Source organism: Poecilia reticulata, chromosome 7 (assembly GCF_904066995.2).
Source record: "Poecilia reticulata chromosome 7, P_reticulata-male-v2, whole genome shotgun sequence".
Taxonomy (NCBI): domain Eukaryota; kingdom Metazoa; phylum Chordata; class Actinopteri; order Cyprinodontiformes; family Poeciliidae; genus Poecilia; species Poecilia reticulata.
Window position 1 is genome coordinate 15,316,535 of NC_088836.1, and position 27,942 is coordinate 15,344,476.

General features: G+C 37.4%; 1 protein-coding gene across 2 annotated transcripts in view; it reads right to left on the bottom strand.

Annotated features, from left to right (window-relative positions):
• Positions 1 to 1,249: 1,249 nt before the first annotated feature.
• cpne5a (copine Va) overlaps positions 1,250 to 27,942 on the bottom strand; it is a 90,957-nt gene continuing 64,264 nt past the window's right edge. For both annotated transcript variants that reach the window (XM_008413526.3, XM_008413525.3), the window contains 7 exons: positions 19,792 to 19,838; positions 17,884 to 18,065; positions 15,670 to 15,797; positions 12,112 to 12,214; positions 6,836 to 6,893; positions 6,501 to 6,574; positions 1,250 to 5,553 (listed from right to left, as the gene is read on the bottom strand). In XM_008413526.3, coding sequence (XP_008411748.1) covers positions 5,365 to 5,553; positions 6,501 to 6,574; positions 6,836 to 6,893; positions 12,112 to 12,214; positions 15,670 to 15,797; positions 17,884 to 18,065; positions 19,792 to 19,838 — 781 coding nt within the window. In that variant the 3' untranslated portion in view covers positions 1,250 to 5,364. The remainder of the gene's footprint in view (positions 5,554 to 6,500; positions 6,575 to 6,835; positions 6,894 to 12,111; positions 12,215 to 15,669; positions 15,798 to 17,883; positions 18,066 to 19,791; positions 19,839 to 27,942) is intronic.

Genomic DNA, 27,942 nt, shown 5'->3' on the forward strand with positions numbered 1-27,942 from the left:
ATGACAGTATCGACACAATTCAAACAAGTTAAGCAAAACAATTGGTTTTGTTATGAGGAGTTTTGAAGACTCTCTTGATTACTTGGTCAAAAACTGGTTATTTAATGAATAACTGGGTCAAAACAGTGTGTGCAATGATGAATGACTCGGCTATTTTGGAAGATTCTCAAAACGACGTTTTTGTAGCTTTGTTTGTTTTCTCCCAAAAGTAAGGAGCAGTTTTCAGGGACGTTCTAATACGCCACAGTGATTCACCAGAACAGACAAAATTCACAGTTAGTGCGAACACAGATAAAACCAGGAGGGATCAGCACAATACATAACCGAGGGAACTTGCATAACGGCCAGAAAAAGTGCTTTGACAGAATGTTATAGTGTTACCATCAAATTACTGGGAGCAGAGAAGCAGTATGCAGCAGGGCCAAATTATCACATATTGTTCAGCGCTTGCAGATACATGCAAACCCACAAGTGAGAGGAAAACGTGTTTAAGCCAAGAACTAAAACACAAAACCTAGACTAGAAATACTTAATCTAAAATTAAATAAACTATATATATTTTACTGTGTTTCAACCAATCTGGTCTTATGTGTTTTTGTGTGATGAAACAGGCGCAACTGAGGTAAGAAATATTTACCTGGAAACATGATATCATGAGTTTCTGCATAGGTGCTTTACTTGTCATGATTTTCTTTCAGACTTGGCTCTTGATTCTGGTTGGGCTTTTTCAAAGCTTCATTTTTTTTTTTCATCTGTTGAAGTCAATCACATGAGTGGATTCACTCCGACTGGGAGGAGGAATATCCTCTTTAGCCACAGGTTTCTTGCAGGTAATTTATGTACGGGGTTCTCCGGTTTCCACCCGTTGTGTAAAACACTGCATGACAGATTAATTGGTGTCTCTACATTGCACTTAAGAGTGAGTGTATGTTGAATAGTTGTGTGTCTCTGTGTTTCCCTTGTCTATTACTTTGATGGACTGGCAACTTGTCCAGGATTTTCCCTGCCTCTTGTGCATTTGACTGATGTAAATAGGCACCAGTCCTCCATGAAGACAAGCAGACATAGAAAATAGATGGACGAGCTCCACAAGCTGGCATTAAATTATGTGTTTACACATTTGAGATCCACTGTTTCTCTTTAAAAACTGTGCTCAAAATATACATGAATATTGGACTTCTCTGGTCTGAATTGCAGCTCAGTCCATTATCTGCTAGATTTAAAAGAAAAACTCCACACCACATTCTGCCAAAGTTATCAATAGTTTATTGATCTTCAGTTAAGGCAATCCATTACAAAGCATTTCACAAACCACAGTATGACGACAGTATTGTGTCCAACACTTGGTTTGGAAATTGTTTTTTTTTTTTCAGCATGCAAGTCAAAGATCAAAAGAGGTATGTAAACAACCTGGGTTAAAACAGGAGCAGTGGCAAGAAGAACCCATTCAGTATGTTTCTGATAGGAAAAGAATGGAAACAAAGCTTAGAGATGCAACATGCCGGAAGAGGCCGTCATGTCCGAACGGCGCCCTCTGTCACAAATAAAGTCAGTGGGAGATGCTTTAATCAGGTGAAATGAAGAGAAACCACCAAACTTCCTGCCACTTTGGCACAAACATGCACACTGTCTACAGAGGCTAAAGTTCAACAACTGAACACGTTGGCACTGGACATTCCTCATACAGGGCTTATGTACATAATTAGAGTTCAGCCTCTAAGACCAGCTAAAAAGAAATAGCAAATAAAACCAACTTCTGCTAAGGAAAATAAATTGCTCTGCTGCTGAAAAATGTAACTCAGAACTGTTTAATGTTTCACAATTGCATAAGAGTGATTATTGTGTCCTTGGTAGTTTTTTTTTTTTTTCTGATTTCCCTGTGAAATCATTGGCCTTAGGGAAAAGAAGAAAACCCTTTTATATTCTTAAAAGAGGAGCTCATAAATAAATAAAACATTTAATCCTACTTAAACTGATTTGGTGTCATAATGAATGCATTATTTCCCTCTGAAAGCGCACCACCTCTACTTCAAATGCTTTTCCTCTCTTTTCTCCTTTTTGTCACAGACTACGACCTGCATAATGATGCTCATTTCTTTGCTTCATGCTGCTAAATGATCTTCGCATTGTGAAAAATGAAGAGTCTGACTGAAAAAAAAACAACATTTTATGCAAATAAGCTGTCAACATTCAAACTGTTAAATGATGACAATCTGCTATATTTTATTTCAGAAGTATAAATCAGTTTTATTTTGTACTAAATGGCTTCTGCAGAGCTATACTGGTATTTGTAACTTATGTAACTTGGTCGCCTTGTTTGAGGTCAGAAGAAGCGGTTACATTTGCAGCAGATTAAACTCTTTGTCTTCTGACGGTAAAATGTGAAAACAAATAAAAAACAAAAAAAAAAGGTTCTGAGCTAACCCTAAGAAGTTTAGTGCCTCTGGTCTGAGTTTCTGTGGACTCATCAGACTCTTTCAGCTCTTTGAGAGCGCTTAGAGCAGCAGGAGTTAAAAAAACAGCAAACGGCAAAGAAAGATCATTGCATAAACATACAAAAAAAAAAAACTGACTCACATTCTGAGACGAAGCAACAAACCTGTGTAAACATTGGTTCTCCACTGTCATTCAATAATACTTTCAATCACAATAAGACGAATTTAAATCAATTAACAAAGTAGAAACCCAAACAAATATCTTAATGAAACCTATGAGTGCTGTTTCTGTCCTAAAGGTGATTAATGTAAATAGCCACGGTTAAATTGTAAACAGTTCTTGGTTTTAAAAAGTGTACAGCAAGGCTTAGCAATAACTAAAAGATCATTAGTGATGAGCTCAAGGTATGAAATATGCAGAACACCGATGGAGACAGAGTGATTCAACAGCTGCCACTGCGACAGTCCTAATCTGGAGGTTTTATCATTTCCAATGTATCCACGTAAATCACCTGGGTAAACTTAATTTGGATATGTTTTTAAAACGGTAGGCACGTCTAGGTCAAGATATCGAGTGACAGGGAGAAAGTGAACTGAAAGATGATGCCATCAACAAAGATGTATCAACAACTGTTCAAAATCTTAATCTCATAACTAAAATGAACTATTGTTCTTGGCAACCCTGTAAAAGTAAAAACGTGATACATGAATTACTTTTTTTGGTGCATCAGCATAATCTCACAGTAAAGAATTTGGAAAAATCCAACTTTTTAAAAGGTAAAAAACAAACAAAAACAAACAAAAAACAAAAACAAAAAAACAACCCAGTGTCAATTTCTGCCACATCAGACATTTCCTATAAAAACAGCCAGTAAAGCACCTAAACTTTCCCATATTCACACATTAGATGCTACAGTCATTAAAGTTTTATTTTCCAACACAAACAGTGAAGATAATTATATAGATGGCTAAGGAAAAAAAGTAATTCATGTTTAATAATGAATGGTGCTGCTCAGAATCCATATTAGCAACACTCAAAAAACGTCACTACTTCAGGTCAGTTTGGAGTAAAATAGAGAAATGTGTGTGGAAAAGAAGCTCATGGCCACTGCTGAGTATGGTGGAGGATCTGTTATGCTAAGGGATCGTTTCTCTTCCACATTCACTTAGAAACTTGTTAGCATGAAGGGCATTGAGGAGAGTTTCATCATTTCAGGTTTTGGCCAAATCAATTAACACCAGATACAGTGAAGCCTTCTTAGTGCAGGACAATCATGTAAAAAAGAGTTTTTATCCTGGTTGATTGAAGGTAGATTAAACCTAAACCATATTTTCAGTGGTATTCAGTCACTCCTCTTAATCTTTGAATGTGAGATAAGAGGTTGGATTTCTGAACATCTTTAATGTGAGATCATGCTACAGCAGTGAAAGATCCATTGATGCTTCTTACAGGCTTTTTACACAACTAAAGGCTAAATAAAACAGTGTGAGCTTTAAATAGTCTCTGTGGTTGTTGAGGAAAAAAACACACATGGAGAAAAATTTAAGTAGATATGGACAATAGTAAAAACAAAACACTGGATCCAGACTGAGTACAGTCAAGCTTTAGCTGAGCTCAAGTCATTCAGTAATTGTTGTATTTGTTAGATATTTGGGGGGGGGAGTGCATATGAATGCACTTAAATTTCTGGTCAATGATTTCTGATTGTTCAGACCTCCCTCAACAAAATTTAAATACATTTAAGGAAGAAATGATGGGAGCAAGTTGACATCAGAGTTTAAAATCTGAAGGATCCTTCAAATTTGCCTAACAAAATTCCAGATAACAACATGCACTAGCAACAAATACAATGGAAATACATAAATAGTAAGATGGCAAAAGAGTCTCACTTGAGTAGAATTTATTTCTTTGCATACAGATAATGTATGAGGATGTGCCAGGAATTACGCAGTTATTCTTATGTAAACATCCTGCTCAACATGGTAAGTAAAATATAGTTTAATATATAAGAATATTCAGCATTATACATACCTAAATAATAAATTTGTCTAAAATACTAGAAGAGAATATTAAAGCTGTGGTAAGATGAGATCTGCCATCCTTCAAATGATTTTCATTCTGGTTTGAGTTTTCAAAGTAAACGTATTTAACTTAATAATAATATGAGGCCTTTGTGCTTTTGTTTTGACACTAATTAGTGCATTCTGTTTATATAAAGATTAGAAATGCATATAAGACATGAAAAATCTGTATGGCGGTAGACTATGTTACAGCTTGCAGTCAAAAAATTTCCCGTGAGCGAAAATGATTCCTACGTTGTTAGATTTGTATCCCATGCTTCTATGTTACAGGCTTTATCAAAGTAGAAATGGTCGTAGAAATAATAGTTTTCCTTATGCTGGCCACAAAATATAAGATGGAAAACTACAGGATATATATTTCTATATGACTTCAATCCCCCAACCCAATAAAATCTCTGCGAAACAATAAATTATTTCTGCAATAAATAAATAAATAAAAACTGGTATTCATAACAGGATCCCTAGATTAACACATGAACTCCAAAAAGGTACCACAAACAAAATACAAACTGGTACATCCTAATATGGGTACGCCTTCAGAAAGGCCTCGCTCTACAGGTTTCCGTCACATCACCACTTTGACAGGTTTGACAGCAAACATCTAAAACTTCCCTTTACATCGTTCTCCTCTCGGTGCTCTCAGAGAGAAAAAAAATAAAACCCTCCGATTACCAACCCGTTCCTCTACAGCCGTCTCTCTGCTCTGGCTCTTCATAGAGTTTTATTGTGTGTGTGCTTCGCTGCGGTAAAAGTGCCTGGAAATCATTTCCACTTTCTGCTCACAACGATCATTTGCATTAATGTGAAACCTGCCCCGGCCAAGGCGGTGCCGTGTCGGAGGCGGGGATCAAACGGACTCCGTCTCGGGCTGCTTGCAGGAGGAGTACGGTGGGGGGACGGGGTTGGGCTTAATGGCTCTGCTCTTCATGTAGGAGATCAGCTGGTCCGGGATCTCAGCCAGAACGTCTTTGGCCAGCCGGGCCATGCTGAGGACATGGTTACCTGTGCGGTCCATGTAGTCTCTGAATGGTACGAACTGTGACACATGAGACAATAAATCATCTTTTTTTTAAAAAAAAAAAACAATATTAAATAAAAGCTCCTTCCAGGAGGTCACTTCTTTCTGTACCTATTAGAACCTCACGATACCGAATAGTGAATAAAAAGAGAAAGAGAATTGCCTAAATTATTTCTGTCTCAGGACAAAATACCAAACACACACGCACTCAAACCCAAGAACAAGTTAGAGTAACCAGTTCATTTTTGGGAGGAAACTGGAGAAAACTCTCAGAACAAGCCAAGACCAGGATTTCAACCCAGAACCTTATTGCTGCAAGGCAACACTGCTTGCTACTGCCCCATGGTATGTTTCATGCAGCATAATTATTTTTCATGCAGCATTATGTTTTTAGGTTTTACACAATTTGGACTAAAATTAATCTTAGACTAAAATGATTCTAATCCTCTATATCACCTCTTCCTAGGTGGTTTCCTGCTGAGGATGAGAGAAGTGAGTTTGAGACAAACTAAACATTTGGTTAAGGAAAAACACACAAAACCTAAATTTCAAATAGTTTAAATGACTTTTTTTGTACGAAACTTTTTCAAGCTTTTCTTTTGAAATCTCAAAATTCTAGAAACTGGAAACGTGAGATTCTTTTACGACTTAATGCATTCAAATATTTAGCGAATGTTGCATTTTTTAATGCGGCTGTACGAAAATGTTAACCTAAAGTATAGAATTTTAATAAATAAAAGGAAACACAATAAAACATCCTGTTGCCCAAAAAAGAATGCAAAGTAAATTGGACACAAATGAACTCACGTAAATGCACACACACTCAAAATTAAACAAATTTGTAGATTTTACTGTATTTTTTTTTATGAAAAAAGAAAACTTAAAACAAATGCAATACTTTTTGTTTTTTAAAAAAAAACAACATTTTTAAGTATTAGAGGGAATCAACATTAAACATTTCTTACCTGCACAATGTCTCTCTCTGCCAACTTTCCTCGTGATGAGATTCTGACATCATCACCATCCAGCTCAACCATTGCTACAGAGACAAAAATATCTTAATCACATAATCCCAACTGAGATGTGGTGCTAAATGGAAACACGTTTATTTTGTTGAATGAGTCGTCAAGAAAGTCAAAATCATGTTTATACTGAAAACGATGATTCTTGTAGAAAACACTCATTCTTCTGATAGCTCAGACTTCTGAGTCTGTAATGGACTCAGAAGTTCATTACAGAGCCAACACAAAGTCACACAAAAACAATATTTTCCTTTCTTTTCTTTTGTTTGTTTTCTCACCATCAAACTCCGCTTGGCCAACTCCGACTATGATGATAGACATCGGGAGCTTTGCAGCCTGTCATAAAAACAAAAGAATCATCATCAGTCAGTCTTTGTATTAGGAAGAGATACATTAACAAGTATGCAATTTTCAACTGGAGCGCATCCATTTCACATCTCATTATGCCGCGCCGCATTGTGGGGAAACATTATTCAGTTTGATTCATGCAAAATCCTGCTGAACATTTTAACTAACAGCCATACACAGTGTTTAATTTACACGCCGTGCTGCCAACGTCAGCGAAGCTATTTAAAGGTGCAGCGCCCAGCCGGCGCACTTTCAATATGTTCAGATCGTCGCCGACCAAACGAGTTTATTTGGCTTTTCAACATCAGTGTTTTACAGAGTTTACAAGTTTTTAATAGATTTCTTCTATAACTCCCATCCATCCATCCATCCATCCATCCATCCATCCATCCATCCATCCATCCATCCATCCATCCATCCATCCATCCATCCATCCATCCATCCATCCATCCATCCATCCATCCATCCATCCATCCATCCATCCATCCATCCATCCATCCATCCAAATGAAAAGCAACATAACCTTAAATGAAAAGCAACATAACCTCAAAGTAACAACTCCAGAAGAGTTGATGTTCAAATCCTAAACAAACATCTGCAGCATTTATATATGTTTTATCCAACCCTCATTTCACCAGGAAGTCCCTTGAAATAGGAGCTCGTTTTAAGGGAGCTGTGGCAAAAAGGCACACCAGTAGAACATTCAAAAATAAATAAATAAGTTAAGCTGATAGATTCTCAGTCATCCAGGACAGGACAGGTGCTAGAAGGCATCTGAGCTTCTTCCCTTGTGTCTTGGAGATGTTTTGTCTCTCTTACAGCACTTAGGAATGTCCTGTCCTGGACGATTGAAAGTCTGCACCAGGGTGTCGCTGTACGCACTTTGGGAAAAACACCTCAGGAATGATCAAATCAGAAGTGAGGCAGGCTTTTGGATGCGAGAATAAGAGAATAATATTGACACAAAATGGAGGCATAATTCTAACGTTGCAGGTATAAAAGTGTGTGAGAGAAGCTATAAAAAAACCCTACATATATCACTTTATCTGACATACCTCATTTGTTATGCTATAGAAATGCACCACAGTCTGCTTTATAAAACACCCAATGATGCCTGTATGTTCAACTCCAGCCTATTCAAAATTCAGTCTTAACACAGAAGATTAATGCGGATCATATTCTGAGCTGTGGTGCAGAGCTACATGCACTTAAACCACAGCACTGATGTTCAAAATATGAAAGCTCTGGCATGAATGAATGATATGTGCTTGTGGTAAAAATGCATTTGCAGGGTGAAAGTGGGTCAGGCATCCTGGAAAAACCTCCCCCAGGGAGAGGTCTGTCACAGATAGGAGTAAATAGACTTTGGCGGACCACCCCCTTCACGGTCTTTATCAATTTTCCTCCCTCCAACTTTTTTTTTTTTCCATTTTTATCTTTTCTGCTTCGTTCACTCCTCAAGAACTTTCCCACTTGCACAAAAAAAAAATAAAAATACATTTTCAGTTTGCCCCATACCTCCCTTCAGGTCCCACAAGCACATACTGTACCTATAAATGCCAGATCAAATCCTCCTTTCAGAGTTGAATTATTCAGTCTACACCATTTGTTACTTTGCTTGTATGGTAAAGTCACTCAGGGGAGTTCAGTCCAACACAAATTCAGATTCACTGCTCACACATCCTGCTCAAAATCACAATGATAACCTGAAGATACACCAACTATAATAACAAAACATCCAAATCGACAGTACACTCCAGCTGTGTGTATTCTTAAGTTTGTAAAGTGTATTTCCAGATCAGACGAATATGTTTAATTCCAGCTCGAACTAAAAGGCTGTGAGGAGATTCGAGGAAGCTAAAATGAAGAACATAACATCAGTGGAATTAAGGTGCAGTAATTCTCTAAAAAAGAGAAAAGTGCAGACACTTTGGCTTCTTTAAAGAAAAACTGAAAACCTTTTTAGATTCTGATGAATAAACTATTTTCCTATTTAAAGTGTTAGACTGAAGACTATTTTTGGATTTAGATTTGCAGTGAATACATGTTTTAATATTTCTTGCTGTTATAAAATACTTTCAGGTGTTTCACAAATTAAGTTTTCTTTTAAACATCTTCTTAAAGGTCCAAGTCATTTTCTTTCCTTTTATGGCTAGTAAAGTTCTCTGATTTTTCTTGTGCGTGTGCAGTGCTATAAAAATAAACCCGCCTTACCTTTTCATAGCTTTCTCGTAAAGTCTGCTTGAGGAAAACCACTGACTGCCGTTATGTTGTTTGAAGTGCAATGAGACTAATTAAAGTAACAGGTTTTGTTAAACAGTAGTGGCTTGGATCAGGTCATTTGATTCACTTGAATGAAAATATATAGTGTGAAATTTTTCAATTCATATTTTTGCTTTAAAGGAAACCCACTTTTTTTTTTGCCAGTTTTAAATTTTCTTCTCAAATTTGGTACTTTCTTTTTTACATGAGAACATGTATTTGTGTAGTCCCTTAAATTGCATAATCCTGAAAATAAAATATTGTTAGAGGTTTTGACAGGTACATCTTAATAAATAAAATACATCATCTATTGCTAAATTCATTCATATATTGTCTAGATCAATTACACACTGAGTGATACATTTTCAGTGTTTATTTCGTTCAATTTTATCAGGCAAAGCTGTAGATGGGGAGAGTCCCAGGTGTTTTCAGGAAATGGGCTTTCAGTGTCCAATTCCCACTGCTTAGCCTCTCTGAAATATCTTACCTGCACTAAGGAGAAAAAGAACTGAACATTTCCTCAGTGGCCCATAATCAAACTGAATAACTTTCAGATAAAAGTCAAATTTGCAATTTATTTGGAAATCAAGTGGAGAGACCAGTAATTCAGTTTACTTTAAGTTCAGTGTGAAGTTTCCTCAGTCAGAGTTAAATTTAGGAGCAATGTCCAAAGTCAGGATTAACCTTCTGCCAGAGCACTTCATCCTTCCCTCTGCAGAACAATTTGATGAAGATAATTATTTTATTTTCCAGCAGGACTCGGCACCTGACTCTGCTGCTACGAGTACCAACGCCGGCTTTAATGGTTGTGGCACTGCTATGCTAAACTGACCGGCGGTCTTGCCTGACCCGAAACCCCACCGGGAATCTCAGAAGGAAGCGGAGAGACACCAGAGCCAATAGTGCAGATGAGCAGAGGGCCACTATTGATCACCTCAATGCAGTAATTCATACAGAAAGAGCCCAGAACAAGCGTTGTTGTGCCTAAGCACACAGTACACAGATTCTGAATAATCTTTTGTAATATTCAAATTTTCATTTCAATTAACTGATAACTCATAAGTAATAATCGGGGGTGGGGGGGTTCCGGAAAAAGAAAACATCACTGGAAATATATTTCTCTGTGTGTAACAAATATATTATCACCTCTTTGGGTGAATTACTGAAACAAACATGGATACTGAGATAAACCCAGGAAAACCTACTGTTTGTTTATTTTGTATTATCTAATTAAATTCCTCAGGAATACTTTTCAATGATAAACGGCCCAAAAATAAAGCCACTTGTAAGCTTTCATTTTTATAAATGCACATCTTAAAACTTCAATTAAGTTAATTTGGTTTTGCCTGCATGGATTTACAAGACAGCTGGTCAGCAGTTTCACTCAACATTGAATTCATACTTATTCCAAGTAAAACTGGCCTGATATCCTTGCAAATATTTTCTCAAATTAAGTCAATTTTCTAAATTGTTGAAGTGAGAGGGTTTGGGTGCAGGAAGGGGTATGTTGGAGTTTTTACCCAGCACAAAGACAGTAACATGTAAAAGTGACCAATAATCCTTTTTAAAGTAAAGTTACCAACATTTAATCAAACTCAAGTGTTTTATTAGAGATTTAAATTGGTATAGTCTACACGAGATAAATTTAAATTAAGCATATTTTTACTCCATTCAATACTTATTTCTTATCTCTGAATGAATCAGTTCAATGGATCCATCATTAGTGTTTATTATAATCCGAAATGGGTTCAAATTTCATGGTTTCCTGCAGCATTTATTTATTGGTTTCTGCTTCATAAATTCAGAGCAGAAATGAGTGGACAAACAGATTGTGCAGTAGCATCAGTCATAACTTAGAGACATCATTTAGGAGCATAACTACTACAAAATATGCATGAGCTAGAAGCAAATGAGAGTAATGACCTAATAAAAGCACAATGCTTAATTTCACATTAGGAAGATAAACTGATGTATCACTTGGCCCGGCATGCTAAATGCTTGAAGTGGCAGATATTAAACGCCTGACCAACGCCTGTTTTTTGATTCCTGGTGGTGATGGTGAGATGAATACCAAGATCAGACAATGAACACAATAATTTTACAACAAAACGTTACTCACTCTGTTCAGATGTAGTAGCACATCACAAATATTACACCGTTCATTTTGACAGATACATAAAAAGAGGGGGTTTAAAAGATTTGATATTATTGCTGTTTTACAAAATTCTCAAATTAGGCCAACATATCACGCATTTATAAAGATATTAACATATGTAGCAGGAAAAAAAACAACAAGCTTTGGTCGGCATCAGCTATGATCTAAAATGTCAAAAATATATTTTTTAAACATTTTAGATGTAATCGAGTCCTTTTTTGTGTGGTTTTGTCTCTGCAGAACGAAGCCTGGATGCAAAAGGATATCCAGGCTTTAGCTCAGCAGACGGAAGAGGGAGAATCCTGGTTCCAGCGGGAGGGAGTGAACTCAGGTTGCGCAGAGAGCAGAGCAGCAGACAAGATCTTAAAAGGAAGGTGTGGCTGTTCGAAAAGTTTGATTAACAGTCGCAAATTCCCTTTAAACCCAGTCTGCTGGGGGTCAGAGCTGTGTTGCTGGGGAGCGTTTACCTGGTCGACGATTATTCCTATGCAAACTTCATCCCGAAATCAGCTTTGTAATCAAAATACAATAAACATTCCAGAAAGAAAACGCAAATAAAAAACAAATTAGAATCAAATTAAATTTATCAGCAGTGTGAAGGAGAACTATTGGAAAGTGCATTAAAGTCCAGAGTGGGAGAACACCTGCTAAAAATCCTCCAATTGGTGTACAAACTAATAACAGAAAAGCCTGAGAGCTGCACCAAAGTAAACTAAAAGCACCTGAAATGCCACAGCACAACCGAACACACAGATCAACATCCTCCAGCTAGTGTGGAGCAGCACTTACATTCACTATGGCCTCCTTAGTCTGAGCCATGTCTGATATAACTCCATCTGTAATGATGAGCAGGACGAAGTACTGAGATCCGTCCTGCACGGCTGCTGCGTACCTGGGTCAGAGGAATGAAAAGCGGAATGTGAGCAGCACCAAAATAAAGTGGAGCTTGAATAATGTTTAAAAGAGCCACATGTGCGAGGCTGTGGACTGACAGAAACAACCGAGAGCCGCAGAGAAGTAACCACTGTGTCAAATATATCAAGAAATGCAATATAAAAAAAAAAAAAACATGTCACTGCACTGAGAGCGTGACACAAAAACATAACATAAAAATATTCTGTGTAGCTTCTTACATCTTGGTGGTCTTTACAGATAGTATTACAGAACCCATCAGAGAGACACCACTGCGAGGCTGTCCTAGTTTTAAATGCCCATCGCTGGCTTCCACATGAATAATTTATTAAACTGTTTATGCAACCGCAGCGGTCTTATTCTTTAAGAACATTATTGATTGCCTAACACCCATAAGACCAACTTTGATGAGCCAGAGGAGGAAAAAAAACAAAAAAACAAAAAGCATCATTGCAGGTTCCAAGGACAGGTCAAAGGTGAAGCCGTCATGCTGACCACTCCCCTCCCACCAGCTTGAGAAATTTGGCTGCGAGACGCTGACATTTTAATCAGAGAGCGTGCCCGTCGGTGGCAGCAGCGTGAGCAATGAACAGCGTTTAAAGATTAAAGAGACATGTGACCTCCTCGACTTCTCGACAGTAACCTCGGACACGTTCAGTGGACACTTTTAAGAACATCACCATGAAGATTTATCATTTATCATACGACGAATGATAATATTAAAAGCATGAACCATTATTCACACTGGTTTATATTGTGAAACAGCTTACGTCATACATCAATGTTAGTTAAACCTTTAACACCCCAAACTGCTTTATTCAACCACATAAAAAATAAAATACATGCCTTTCTGCAACAGATGTGAAGGCATGTGTCTCCTCATGTACAATGAGAAGTTATTTTTCTCTTCTATGGCTTGTTTTGATTTAGCGCCTCTTTTAAATGTGAACTGCGTTTGTAAAATAGGATTTATTCCACTCAAATTTGCACATATTAGCCTTGGAGAGGCTAAAAGAAACGCAGAACTTTATGATGAATTTCATTAGCTTTGAATCAAGACTATTCAACACTGTAATGTGACGTTTTAATATGCATAAAAGCCTTCTGGGCCGCTTTTTATGCCTACATTTCGATGCGTGGAATACAGTAACATGGCCTTTGGGGGATTTCGTTCTCGTAGGCTTCGGATTGGGTTTATTTGCCCTGCCAGTTCTGCTTTTTGAGTTGACAGCGCCCAAATATTCATAGTTGAGTCTATGATTGATTTGAAAGTCTCTTTTATATGTTTAATGCTAAAATACACAACAGTGATTATTGTTGAGCAAGTTGTTGAAATATTAAAACAACATTATGTTTTGTGGTGCGATGTCTAGTTATTATTGGCTTCTGGCTTCTGGTAAACTAAGCAATAGCTACCATTATGAACTGTTTTGTTCTCAATTGCTTTAAAATGAACACATTCGTCTGTGGTGTTAACTTTTGAGAGAAAGTTAAACATATTTTAATTGCTCCTCCATTGAATTACTAACTTGTTGTGGTGGAGGGGTTTGAGCGTCCATATGATCCTGAGGGCAGCGTTGCTCTGGGCTTCAACCTGCGGCAAATTGAAGTCGGACCAAAAGTGATTCAATTATCTCGATTAAATGGCAGAGGACAAGAAGAGGTCAGCCTTTCCCTGGACGTGGAGACCAGGGCATCCTGGTGGTGGTTCCTGGGTTTGGCTCGGCTCAGCCTGAAGAAGTTACAAGAACAAACCTCCAGGTGGACCATCACCAGCAGGGAGGAGCATCAGGAGTGGGTGCCATACAAGCTGTCTGGCAGTCAGAGACCTGCACCAAGGCATGCTGGTTCTGAATATGTGTGGAGTTTTGCCCCCATTGGATTTCTGAGCAAGGTGAGGGATGTCCATAAAAAGAACATTCTTGAGCACATTGTTCACAGGTATGTTTTGTAATTAATTACCTTATTTTGTAATTGGAACATCAGAACTGCACTGCTTTGCCTTGATCGTTCAAGCAGAGAGAAGGACAGAGCCGTCACCAGCCTTTTTTTTTACAGATCTCTCAAGGTTTCCCCCAGAAAACTTGTTAAGCCTGGTGGTTGGGTGCTACGGGAGTCATTCATCCACTGGCTCATCGTGTTTTTGAGTAAAAAAATGTTTAAAGTTGACAGGAAATTCGAAAATATCACTTGATAATCATGTGTTACTGAAAGTTTGGAAGATTAACACCTGGACACCAACTATAAAGTCTTAAAAAATGCAAACATTTTAAGAAGACTTAAATAAATAACTAATTCTTAGCCTGATTGGAATACAAGTTGAGCCTGGTGGCCCACCAGGCTTATAATACACTGGAAGAAACTGTCTGGTAAATTCAAACAAGTGGTGAGAATAAGTTCAGAGCGTCTGCTAGCGTGACACGTTCAAAGCATCTACCTCTCACACATCCGAGAGAATTTCCTTCATGTTGTGAGCTGGTTGGGGACATGTAATCTGAACCGGACATGTTCAAACCGCCATGAGGAGGAGGGCCGTGTCCCTAATTGCTCTTGAACCCAAGGTGATGTGGACAAAGAGCTTCTTCCACAGCATCTGATGATATTCTCAGACCTGGTATTGGTTCGTCTTGTTTGTTGAATATGTCATTAAACACATCAATTTTAGAGGGCAGAGAAATTACTTCAAAACTGGATTGGATAATTTATTTAAAGCTGTGAATCTAATTTCTTTAAGAAGGAGTCAGTACCTAAGAAAGGAGAGATAAATTGCATGATTTCTGAAAACAAAAACATTGTATTTAATTTATTTTTTTTAGTTTTATTAAACTACACATGGTTATAAGACCAAACTTGTGCATGTTTCACATGTAGTTATGACAGGTTTCTTTATGGCATTACTATTAAAAACAAATATTTCAATTAAAATCTGACCACCTATAACAAACTTCCTGTGCTTTGTATTTATTGAGGAACAACTACGTTTTCATATACAGCTAGTAAAATAATTTGTTGAATTCTGACCCCTGACATTTCAATCGCAATGTTAAATTAAAGCCATTTTCCCCACTTATTGTAAAACTCCTTTATTAAATAAATAGTTTAAGTCACCAACACTTCTAGAAGGGCAACACGACATGAAATAATTTTCCTGCAGTTCACGTGATCCTTCCTCCCACTTTCATCACTACATTATGTCTAAAAATAAAACGGTGAGTCCTCTAATATGTTGGGCCTCGCCTGATTTCCATTTCCTTTCATCTCTGCCTTACAGCTGACTGTTTCTCCATCATTAGCTCCTCTCCACTCTGAGAGAAAACCTCCACTTGCAGACTTAATACCTCTAGCGGCGCAGTTGCCATATTCACAGACTGGCTTCCAAGGAAAAACTAACTGTGCTCGGATTTATTCGCACCGGGAGAAAGATTGTGTTCGCACCTTGCCACGTGATTAACAACAGGAGCGAAGTTGGTGGGTCCATACAGCTGAACCGTCTTAAGGCTTTGATGGTAAGCTTCAAGAATCCCCTCCATACCATTACAGTACGGGTTCTCAACGTTGCCATTCTGAAATGAACAAAACAAGTCTGTTACTGCAAGAACAACATGGATATGATTTACCAAACTAATCAAAACTCCATGCAAAACTGATAGATGTTAAGCCAGACACGTTGCCAATTTGCCAGCTGTTCTGTCAAGGCCTCCGAAGTTTGTTAGGGAACAAAAAGCTTCACGAAGACCAAGCAACACAGCAAACAGGTCGGGTATGAAGTTGTGGGGATATTTTGATGCAGGTTTTGATTATAAATCAGTATTATAAGCTTTGAATCTCAGATAATTATGGATATAAAAACAATTCACCAAAAAGTTCAAATCAGTAAAGACATTTGACTCCCATTTAAGATGAAGAGCGGAACAAGAAAACTGGAGGAGCTGCAGTGATCTTCAGCTCAGGTGGAGAAGTCTTAAAGTAGGACAGATGATTGTCATTCTCTAAAATATGACTTTTATAAACGGTATGATGGAAGACATTCTTAGAAAGCCTTATTTACAGTTTTCCACAGCTCATAAAGGAGAAGCAACAAATTTGTAGAAGATGTTGATCTGCCTGACCTTTTCTTGCTTACATAACAAAATGCTATGTTTGGCTGAAAACTAATATTTCACATCAACATACTATTCCCAGCATGAAGCACGGTGGTAGTGGCATTATGCTGCAGGGATGCTTTTCTTCAGTAAACACAGGAAAGCTAGTTGTTCGGAACATTATTAGAACCAAATACAAGTCAGTCTTGGAAGAAAATAGGCAAGTAAGTAGAAACTAGAGTGTAGATAGAACTTCCAGAATTTAGTTTGTGGTTGTCACTTGTCAAAATGTAAAAACATTTAATGCATTGAGATATGATTTAAGTGCCAAATAGTACAAAAATGAAAGTTAGATTCAGTTAAAGCATTTTAGACAGCAATAATAATTTGACGATTTAATGAGATCAATGCATACAATTCTTCATAAGTTTAGCAATTAGCTCACAATCTGTCATCAGTTTTCTAGACAGATATTTTCTCGTCTCCCCAAACACATTTTGTCCGCCCACTTAGACACTGAAAAAACCAACTTCAGTTTCGTCCTTGCTGCTCGGCTCAGTGTCACCGTCTCGCTGTAATGTAAATTTTCTCCACAGCCTAAAGGTCCTGAGTTCTCAGGAGCACTTCATTAAGAGTGAGCTCTGTGCTCTCCTGCCAGCTTTCCCTGCAGACTCTGACCAGTAACACTATCCCCCGGTTACAAGGATGTTATCGATCCTCTTCCTGGCTCACTCCTCGGCAACTACGCCCTACTGAGAATGAGAAAAACAAGGAAGAGCTGAGGGTCGGTGCTTAAACTGGATGAGCATCATGTGTTACCTAAAGGTTAAACCGCAGAGTAGAGCAGCTACAGTCCTGTCTCAAATCTGTTGACCAGTGCTTCAGACTGTCCTCTGTTTTCTTATTCTCCCTTTATCTTCCATCTCATTGAATGATGACTCCCCTGCTCCGGTAAAGCTGTGGGGCAGACTCAGAGGGCTGAGTGACATTTTTGGGGAGAATAAAAAAAAAAAAAAAGATATTACGAGAGATTCTTTTGTCAAACCTCGCTTCAAATGCTATCTTCCTTGACCGCGGGGCAAATTTCAAAACCCCGACACTGTGACAAATGTTCCACAAAGGGATGTAACTTTACTTTTACGCCCACTTGTGTGAATACAGCATGAAGAGAAATGAGGCTTCAATTATATGGTGAGATGAATCTTAATTTGCAAATTTTAATGGCGGCATGGAGTGATGCAGACATTACCCTGTAGACACACTCCTCATTAGGCTGCACCGTGCAGCCGCCGACTGCATTAGCTGGCTGAGAGAAGCTAAATTGATTTAAGAATCCTTCAGCCTTACAGAACCTAATTTACACTACAAAGGGATGGAAATTCCTTCTGGGTCATGTTTGCCATGCGCAAGTAGTGGCATTCATGTCAATAAACATGCATGTATGCATATCCACAATGCTAAACGAGACGCATGATCTCAGCTGAAACACGGGGATCAAAATGACCTTTGCACTGATCCACGTCAAGTCAGGTGAGACTGTCCAAAAATCATCCCACTCTTTACTCACCAGTGGAAACTCATGAGACACCCTCCCATCAGGCGGGAGCTTAGCACCAAATCCAAGTGCAGGGAACATCTTATCGCTGTCATAGTCCTGAATGATCTCTCCCACAGCCTTCAGAGCCATGGCATAGGCATTCATCTGATACGGGTTCATGTAGTGTAGCGAAGTGGACTGCGATGGATTTCCTTTGGACACAGGAAAAGTCTTAGTCAGTGATGCACATCAGGAGGCAGAGAGCAAACTGACAGCTGCAAGAGGGGAAGGGGATGATTTGAATAAAATGCAGCAATGAAACCACCTGGTTTATTTTTGTGGATAAAAAAATAGCTACAGCAGGCTCTTGTGTGGGAGAAATAAACATAAAAGCTACGAATGTAGGCTTCTGTAACTGTCTGAGTTATTAAAGGAAACTGTGCTAATGTGAACTGTGTGCAGAATAACATGAGTTTATTTTGAGAAATAAAGAATCCATAGCTTAGTCACAAGCTATTTGCATAAAAACTATAAGCAAATACATAATAACCAAGAATGATGATACACCAAGTGTCTGTCAAATGCAGGAATTATTTCTAAGTGACATTATTTTCACATAAATCTTAACATCAGTGGGAATTATGCCTTGTCTGCCAAGAAACTTTGGCAGACAAGGCTTCATTATGAGGCACTCCAGAAACATTGTACCCAGGTGTGCGCTTGAAATATTCACAACAAAAACCCCTAAAAACTCATAATTATGAAACTCTGATGGGATTTCAGAGGCAGCAATAAAAGCATGTGCATCTGCAATTTTGTTTAATAGCAGGAGTGTTACTAAGTGAAGGAGAGAGTGAGGACTGTGATAGATGTCAATAGAAATTCATGTTTCATGTTTCTATATAAAACGTTTATAAATCAAAAAAACTATTCACAAACTTCAGTTATTTTTTTTTTATCACTGATCAACACAAATCTTATGACTGTGAAGGAAAATTATATTTAATATTTTATCATTACCTTTTAGCCGCCTGACACTGTGACTTTGATTAGGACAACGACACTCGCCATGCAGTCAGAGTTACCTGTTTAAAGCTGCTTTTGAACTATAATAAATTCAACACTGACCAACATATTTGATATGTGTTGATGATTTTGATGATGGGAATCATCAAGTGTAATGTTTAGTCTCAGTTATTGACTGCATGGCGTCTTTTATGGCTTTGTTTGTATGATATAAACCACTTTGGACTGCCTTGTTGCTGAAATGTGCAAGATAAATAAACTCAACTAATTGATTGATTGATTGATTGATTGATTGATTGATTGATTGATTGATTGATTGATTGATTGATTGATTGATTGATTGATTGATTGATTGATTGATTGATTGATTGATTGATTGATTGATTGATTGATTGATTGATTGATTGATTGATTGATTGATTGAAAGGTTAAAGGTTAAAAAAAAAAGTGTTTGAGTGACCTTGTCAAAGTATATTCTCAAATCCATTTCACAAGACAAGCAATGATTTGGAAATAATTTCTTTAAAGAGGTTCTTGTTTGAATTAGAGTTTGGGCTATTTTGACAATGGGCAACTTCAGTCTCTAGACGTCCAAAACAAGTAGGAACACCCAACAATAAAAACATGGATCATTTCACTTCCACTACAGAATACATGCACAACTTTGTCAGCCATTATAATATAATGCAAATGTAAAAGTTCAATAGATACGCAGCAGAATGAATAGATTTGCTTTGTCTCTGTTCAGTTTGCTCAGAATTTAAGGCATTAGATCTTGTTTCGCACTCGTAATAAATGCGACTGGACAATACAAAGAGTGAAGATCAGAAGCAGAAAGAAAACTCCAGCGGTATGACACGCATCTGATTGTGTACGAAAGCCGAGCAGCGTAATTGCAGTCAAAACACTCACCGTTTGATGCAGTGAAATCAATGGCCACTGTGAAGTGAATCTGAGTTCTGAAACACAAACAAGAACAAATGTTAGCCAAACAAGAGGCAGGAAAACCCAACGCTGCAGTCTAATGAGGCTCGCCCAGGTCTCAGCGTGCGCCGCGTTGCTTCTCTCTTCTCAGTAGAGGTGTGACAAAAGTAACCCAACGTTTATAATTCACTTTTATTATCTACTGCCACAGCGGCATGCTCACTGCCATGACCAATTATATTAACGCAGGATCTTGTCAAGCATAGAAAAGGGGAAGTATAGCATGCATGTACGGGTCGATCACGGTCATAATTGATGATTTAAAATGCTGACTTATTGGAGCACACAAAGCGTCTGCTATTTCAAATGCCAAATATGTCCTTCCACTCACTGCCCGTCATTAAAGTAGATCTCTTTTTTTCAAAGTGTTTTTGTTTCCAGAAATATGCAGCTCAGTCTTTCTTTACGGTAAAGCTAAAGAAACGCTAATGTGTGGAAAAACTGATAGTGGTCTTTTAATTCCACCTGCAGTTTCCATAAATACACATGAATGGCTGCATTTTTTGTTAAACCAGATAAGGACACAGTTAGGTCTTTGGATATCAGAGCTACGAACAAATAATCCCAAAGTCTTGAAACCCACCACTGAAAAATACCAGTGGAAACATGCAAAAAGCTGGAAAAACTGTTACAATTTTTACCTTTGATTATTGTGACGACTTACTTAATGACATATGGCATGACATTTTTAATTAAAAGTCGAAACACAGCTATATTTTCAATCCTCATTTTGCATTGTTGTATCATTAGACAGTTCCCCATCTTATTTCAGTTCAGAAACAAACTAATGTAAATGTGTCCCAAGTGCCAGAATTGAATGTATCGATCTGATCTGAGTTGTAATTACAGCCTGAATTAAATCCTCAATTATTTATATGCTTCTTTATCAATGTGGTGGATTATTTTTCTAAGATAAAAAATGAAAAGATGAATCAATCTGATTCAAGTAATAAAACTGAAAAACTAGCATTCGTTCACAAAATGCCCTGAATATTTTTGCTATTTGTTGCTGCTGCCGTGGTAGACAAAACCTTGAACAGAAACTAAACATTCCTCGTTCTAAACTAAACATTTCTCAAGAGAAACAAAGGACAGAGGGGAGGGAAGCCTGGATCAAAGTGTGTGCCCTTTCTTTGTGATTAACACTGATTGCCTCCTTTTGATTCCACCTACAATTCAGATATTCACACATGCAGAATCAGAGATAATAGCGGCTTCCTCCTGCAGAGACTGACCTCAGTTCATTAATCAGCATTGATTTGGACCATTCAGCAGACAAAGAGGGAACTTTTACGTTTGTATGCGGCCTCAATGTAAAACTCTGCTGATTTCTGCTGGTGCTTGTAAATGTTAGACTAAAAAAATCTAATCAGTGTGCCTGAGCTAAAGCCACAAAGTTTTACACGGTATGAGATCAGCTTTGTGGTCATGTTTTTCACATAAAAAAAAACATTTAGTAGGAATTTATATTTGGTACAGAAATTCAATGAGACGTGGAAAATTGTACTTCTTGTCATTAATATCAATATTGCCCATTATAATATTGTAATATTGTATAATATTGACATAATATTGTCAGGGCAACAACAGAAAATATGTGATGTTTTATATTTGTGTGTGTTCAAAGGCTTTATTAATATAATTTCCTCATTTCTGTCTTCTTTTTTAAATCTAAGACTAAATTATTGATGAAGGTTCTATAAGTCTGGGTGAATATTTAGGACACGTCAGACGTCATCTCACTGACTGGTAAATTTGAAAGGGAACATCCAAATATGCTTGTATAATGCATGTCTTTATTCATCTGACTGATTTAACGTGTGAGGCTAAGTGGGGATTTGTTTAAGAGCTGAGCAAATCACTTTCAAACCAACAAATCGATATGGAATAATGTTGACTGATGTCCCAGCGTTGTCTGTTCAGCAGGTCCATTAGCAAACAACAAGGGACTCGTCTGTAGAAGCTGCTTCAATCCTAGTTTCATTCAAACCTGGGATTGTTGAAAGAAGGTAATTCTTCATTTATCAAGGATGCATTACTCAAAGGACAAATTCACCTGTCACTATTATTTCTTTTTATCGGCCAGAAGATAATGCATCAGACGTCAGGTTTTCAAATGTCTCGTACAATTTCATGTCAAATTGTCCCCAGATAAAATTACAGCTCTCAAACTAGCCTTAGCACCACATTAAATGACTGGTTACAGCATCCAAAAATAGCCTGCAAATGGAAAAATTCACTCCAATTAGACAAACATGAAAAGGGCCAAAATGTGACTGTTTTTTTTTAAAAAAGATTTTGGCAACTTGTTTGTTATGAAAGGCTGTGCTAAACTTATAAAAAAAAATTCTTACAACATGAGTTGATTTGGAGACACTGGATGTATAAAATAGGACAAAATGCATTAAAAATATATGACTGTCATGGTTCATTTAAAAATGTCATGAGACGACATGCAGAAAGAGATTACAGCAACGAGTCTTTTTTGTCTGCTTGTGGTATGGAAAGTATTCAGATCCCTTTACATTTTTCACTCTTTGTTTCATTGCTGCACTTGCTAAAACCAAAAAAGTTCACATTATTTCTCATGAATGTACGCTCAACATCCCATCTTGACAGAAAGAAAACAGAAATGTAGACATTTTTACTAATTTATTAAAAAAGAAAAACTGCAATATCACATGGTCATAAGTATTCAGACCCAAATCTAAGTTCTTCCAAACAAAACTATGGTGTCTTATCACTATGTGGAACTAGAAAACGAATAAAAGTTCAAAATGATTGTAAACATTTCTTTCTACAAGACAGTTTCTGGTTCACTGGGCAAAAAACTGAGAGCAGCTGTCTCATGCATACATTCAAACAGAAATATTCTGCCTCTGCTTCCACATTAACTCAAATGTGAGCTGAGCTGCAGTGGCCCCCATGTCAGAACAAAAACCAGGTGGCACATAAAACCAAACAGGTCTGCACACATTGCTTTTGTTCCCACAAAGCAATGTGACACATGGATTATATGACCTTATGCAAGAATGCAAGAAATGCTGCAGCTATGAAATCCATCTATATTTTCAATGCATCTGTATTAGAGGTTGTAAATGACAATGAAGAAAACCAATTATATGATCCGCTAAAAGAGTCATGGGGCAGGCGGACCATAAAACGAACTTAAGTCAAACAGAATGAAAAATGAAAATATACAGCATCACTTTATTCAGTTTTATGAGGATCAGGGTAGTTTGAGAGGAAACTATTGAGCCCTCATACGATCCGAACACAAGAGTGTTTTAGCTGCAGATTTCATTTTGAGGGAATATAAATCTTTCATTAGCCTTTTTGAAACAGAGCACTATCCATCTTTTGGACTTTAATTATTTCTATTAGGCCGAATCCCAATTGAAGGTTAATGAAAAAAATTGAAATAAGATCTCTTTTTAAAACCTCCTGTTTTGTAAGCGTGCTCAGGATGCAGAGATGTGTCTCTGAAAACGAAATAGTTTTTTCTCCCCAAAAAGAAATCATCTGAAATGCATTGTGTTGGTTATCACCTGGTGGAGTTGGAGCAGCAGAGCAAAAATCCCACAAAAGGGGAGATAAATCAATAGCAGAGATCTGAAATATCAAAGTTAGCTCTGAAATCAGTTTTCTACAACAAGCTGCTCAGCCCCGTTTCCAGATCTCTAATTTTTTATAAGCTAGGGATACGTAATAACTTGTTTCACTATTTTATCACTTGCAGGATGTGAAGAATAGATGCATTTTTCATTCATAATTCAAGCAAAGACCCCATAAAAGCTAAACTTTATATCAAAAAGTCACATATGAAATACCGTTTTGAGCAAAATCCTGAAACTGCAAACATTTTGGCTCTGCACATTCGAATAGACAGATTTGGACAAAACAAAATTTTGAATAAAATGGTGAAATGTGTTTAAAACAAAAAAATAATCTACTAGTTAGTAGGTAAAAACAAAAAAAAAGATTTTTGTTATCCAATAACATTTTTAAAAAATCTAGTTTCTGATATTTTTGAACATCTTTTCTAATTCAGGCAGCCGCCTTTCACAGTCAAGGAACCAAGCTTGTTTCTTGTCTGTATAAAGTTTAGATGGTCGATTAAATTAAATTTCTACCAGATCGTTTTATCTAATTTATCAGTTTATCTTGTAACCTGCAGACGACATATAAAATGCAATATGTCTTATTTCCCCTTTCTCACTTTGTCAAAAAGTAAAAAAGAGGGAATCATTTCACATTAATAAAGGCTATGCATACAGTCAAAACAAGCCAGTCAAAACAGAAGATAGAGCGATTTTGATAAAGTAGAAAAGAAAAGCTCTTTCCTATAATGGCTTAGCAATCCATGCTGCAATCTCCTCTAATTTTTGTAACTGTAGTTCATCTGCTATCCGCTTGATTCCTGCAGCAAATTGATGTTTCTAGTTGCACTAAATAGACACACAGCTAAACAAACTCATCAGGTCCAGCAGATGTGAGCAATGTGGAGCTACTGTAAGCATCAGGTCGCAGTTTTCCCTCTAATCAGCTACAACCACAGCAGATGCAGAAATAACCAAAAGGCAGAAACATGTTTTTGTTAATTATCAGAGAAACGTTACGATCAACATCGTACCAGAGGATTTATTTTATTTTAAAATTTGAAATGGTTTGTTATCCACCAGACAAAGTAATGTTATATCATTAAGTGTGTTTCGTTGCGCTGCTAGCCGCCCTTTGCCCTTAAACGAGTTAAAGCACGACTACGTAATCAGCATTTACCTGTGGACTCGAGAAGAGCAGGTGGGGATTTGGGTGTAGGACTTTTGATTTACGCCGTGGTTAAGAGTTAATGTTGCATTAAATCTTCAGGAGATGTGCTCCAATTTATCATACTCAAATTATTTCAGACTGCTCACCCGGATAACAACCAGGATACAGCTACATTGTTTAATGCTCTGCTCTCTGCTTCCAAAGACAAAACCAGAGAGACAAAAAAAAGATGAAGTCTCTTGTAAATCACAGCCATTTTAACTTATAATAAACAGAGAAGAAACACTGACCCTTCCCTGCAGCAGTCACGTTGTTGACGGTATCTTTCAGAGAGCTTTTATCTCTGGGAAGCCCTTTTGAAAAGCTTACAGCATAATGACAGACTGTTGAGGGTTTTATCAAAGCAAACACTGGAGATACTGTAGCAACCATACACAGAGAGGAGAGACTGTCTGCAAATGCACAAAGGAACTGAGGAGATTTAAATATGTTAAATCCCTGCAACAAAATAATGAAGGATTCTTGCTGTACCGCCACAACTAAGACTGCATTCCTTATCTGGGTAAAGCTAATTAATGGAAAAGCATGAGAGAGGTAAATTTTGCTTGTTTGTTTTAATCATTCAATATTAAACATGTTGCTCTAAAGAATGCAATTAGGGTTAGAGATAGGGGTCATATAATCCCTGCCCTAATCACGTCAGATTGACTGCCAATAAGAGCTAGAAGGAGATTTTTCCTACAGAGTTTGCACTCTGAGGATACTTTTAAAAACCTGCTAAAGTCATTTTTATTCAAAGATATACATGATATATATGTTTATTGTAAATTTCTGTGTATTTTGTTGGATTTTCCCCTTCTTGTTAAGCACCTTGTGACAACCGTCTGTGAAAATGTGCTATAAAAATAAAGTCTTAGTTACTTGATTCAATTTACTTTGCTTATTTAATCACCGTTCAACATACATGTCATCTCAAAGAATATCAAATACACCAATTCAAAGTCTAAATGGAGGGATTTAAAGAGACAGTAGCTACAATCCCATAAACAGACCCAAAATGTAGGTTACCATAGGAATGCACAAATGCTAATTCTGGTGTTTGAGAACATGAATATTAAAGCAAATGAATAATCAAGAATAGTAAATTAAGCATTGAATTATTTTTGTAGATCCTTGTTGTATAAACTTATAGTGTCTGAGAGTGTTTGTGTTAGTGAGGTTACTATATGTGGGGGCGTGCAGTGTTTGTGTCTATTTGAGTTTGCTGGAGAGAGACCAATATGGATCTGGGACACTCAGCCAATAGCAGCAAAGCAGCAGAAAACTAAAATCAGGGCAGCTGCTGATCCACCAAGGAACATTTCCATATGTGATGTGTTTTTAATTAAGCTCTTAGGTTATAAGAGCACACACACACACACACACACATATATATACATATATATACACACATATATGTGTGTGTGTTTACGTGTGCGTGCGTGTTTTGATCAATGAAGGAAGTGTGTGTGGTGCCTGTTCTGCCTCAGGCAGGGGATAGGAAAATAGGATGAGCTAAAGCAGGGGTGTCCAAAATCGGTCCTAGTGGCCCGGCATCCTGCACATTTTAGTTCTCTCCCTGGTGGTAGTAACAGCCTTTTCAGCATGTCAGTGTTCCTGTTAGGCCTCTAATGAGTCATCATTTGATCCAGGTGTGCTAAACCAGGGAGAGAACTAAAACATGCAGGATGCCGGCCCTCGAGGACTGACTTTGGACACCCCTGAGCTAAAGTAATGCTCTTAAAGCTGCTGCATTAAATATAAATGTTCTCCTTTTATGCTCTCTTTTAATTTATAAATCTCAGCAGTGTCCTCTCTAAATTCTTCACAACACTCGGGAAGTCTCACTGTGCTGCTGCTCCAGCTGAATAATTGACAACCCCTCAACTGGCATTTTAATACCAAATTTGTGCGTATTTTATAAGTGTGCAGCCCTATTCTTTTTCTAATCATTGTTTCTGTGTGTTCTTAATGATACTAAACAATTGAGAAGAGCAGAATATATCAGAATGACCTTTAAAAGTTAGAAGATAAGTAAATACAAACCACTTGATTTGGTAGCACTCATTTCAAACCACGAATAAAGCAGCGCTGTTGAAGTGAAAGGCAGTATTTGAAGATTTGTATTTGACTGTTAGGAGCATTTACCAATAAGCGCCACAGCATTGGCTGACAGACACTGTGAACTATGTGATAATGATGTTTTCACAAGTTCCCAAATTCAGCTGCAGACAGCAGTGCAGATGAATTGCGGGTGTGTGCAGCAGCAGGGAGCTCTTTGAAAATGTAATGCTGGTTCCAACGATCGGGACTGTGACAGCTCTTATTATGCTGTTGCAAATCAGCAGCAAGCAGAGAGTAAGTTGTTTTGTGAGGCATGAATTCGGTTATTTGAACAAGTTAACGTAAGGGCCGATAAACTAGGAGGGATGCAGTGTGTAACAGGAGTTCACAGAAATGCATAATACATGCTTATAATTGAACATAATTGGTGCTGGGATCAATCTTATGCAATACATAACCTCCTTTCAAACAGCATTACTTATTCTTAAATAAATTAAATATTCATCTTTTCTCATGTGTTTATGTCTAATACAGAGAGAAACACAGAAGTGGTTTGATGCTGATATTAACAAAGCTAACATCTTGGTAGCTGATATATAATTTGGCATTAAGATATGTAGCAAAGCCTTACATAACTTTTATAATGTATAATGATCCAATCATCATCTGAAAAAGCTCAAATGGTGACATAATAGCTTACTAACATTTACCAGGTTAAATCACAGCAGTGCTGGTAGGAATGTATTTTATTGAACATCTTCAAATATGGTGCTTCCTTGAGTAAGATCACGTTCAAGTGTATTTAGAATTTTTTTCTATATTAAAGCTGCAGTAGGTAATCTTTATAATATTTATATTTTACTATATAAAAATATATATTTTTACTTATTGGTAAAATATGTATTCGTAATATACATACATTTTTTTTTTACATATTAGTTAAATGTGTCACTGAGTCCTACCAGTGGTCCTGCAGTCATCTGCAGGAATTCACCGCTCCTGGTGGAACGTCTTTGTCAACAGGGCTCATGTATGCGCTGCTCATATCCTTCCCTGCACAGTAATGCCATTCAAGCTGAAGACTGCTGGTGTGTTGTAGCAGGGCTAATGTTAGGAAAAACAACCTAAGACTACAGGAAAACTAACAAATTACCAATATGTTGTAGATGTAGAGCTGTAACGCATCAGAGCCGGGGGAACGGACCT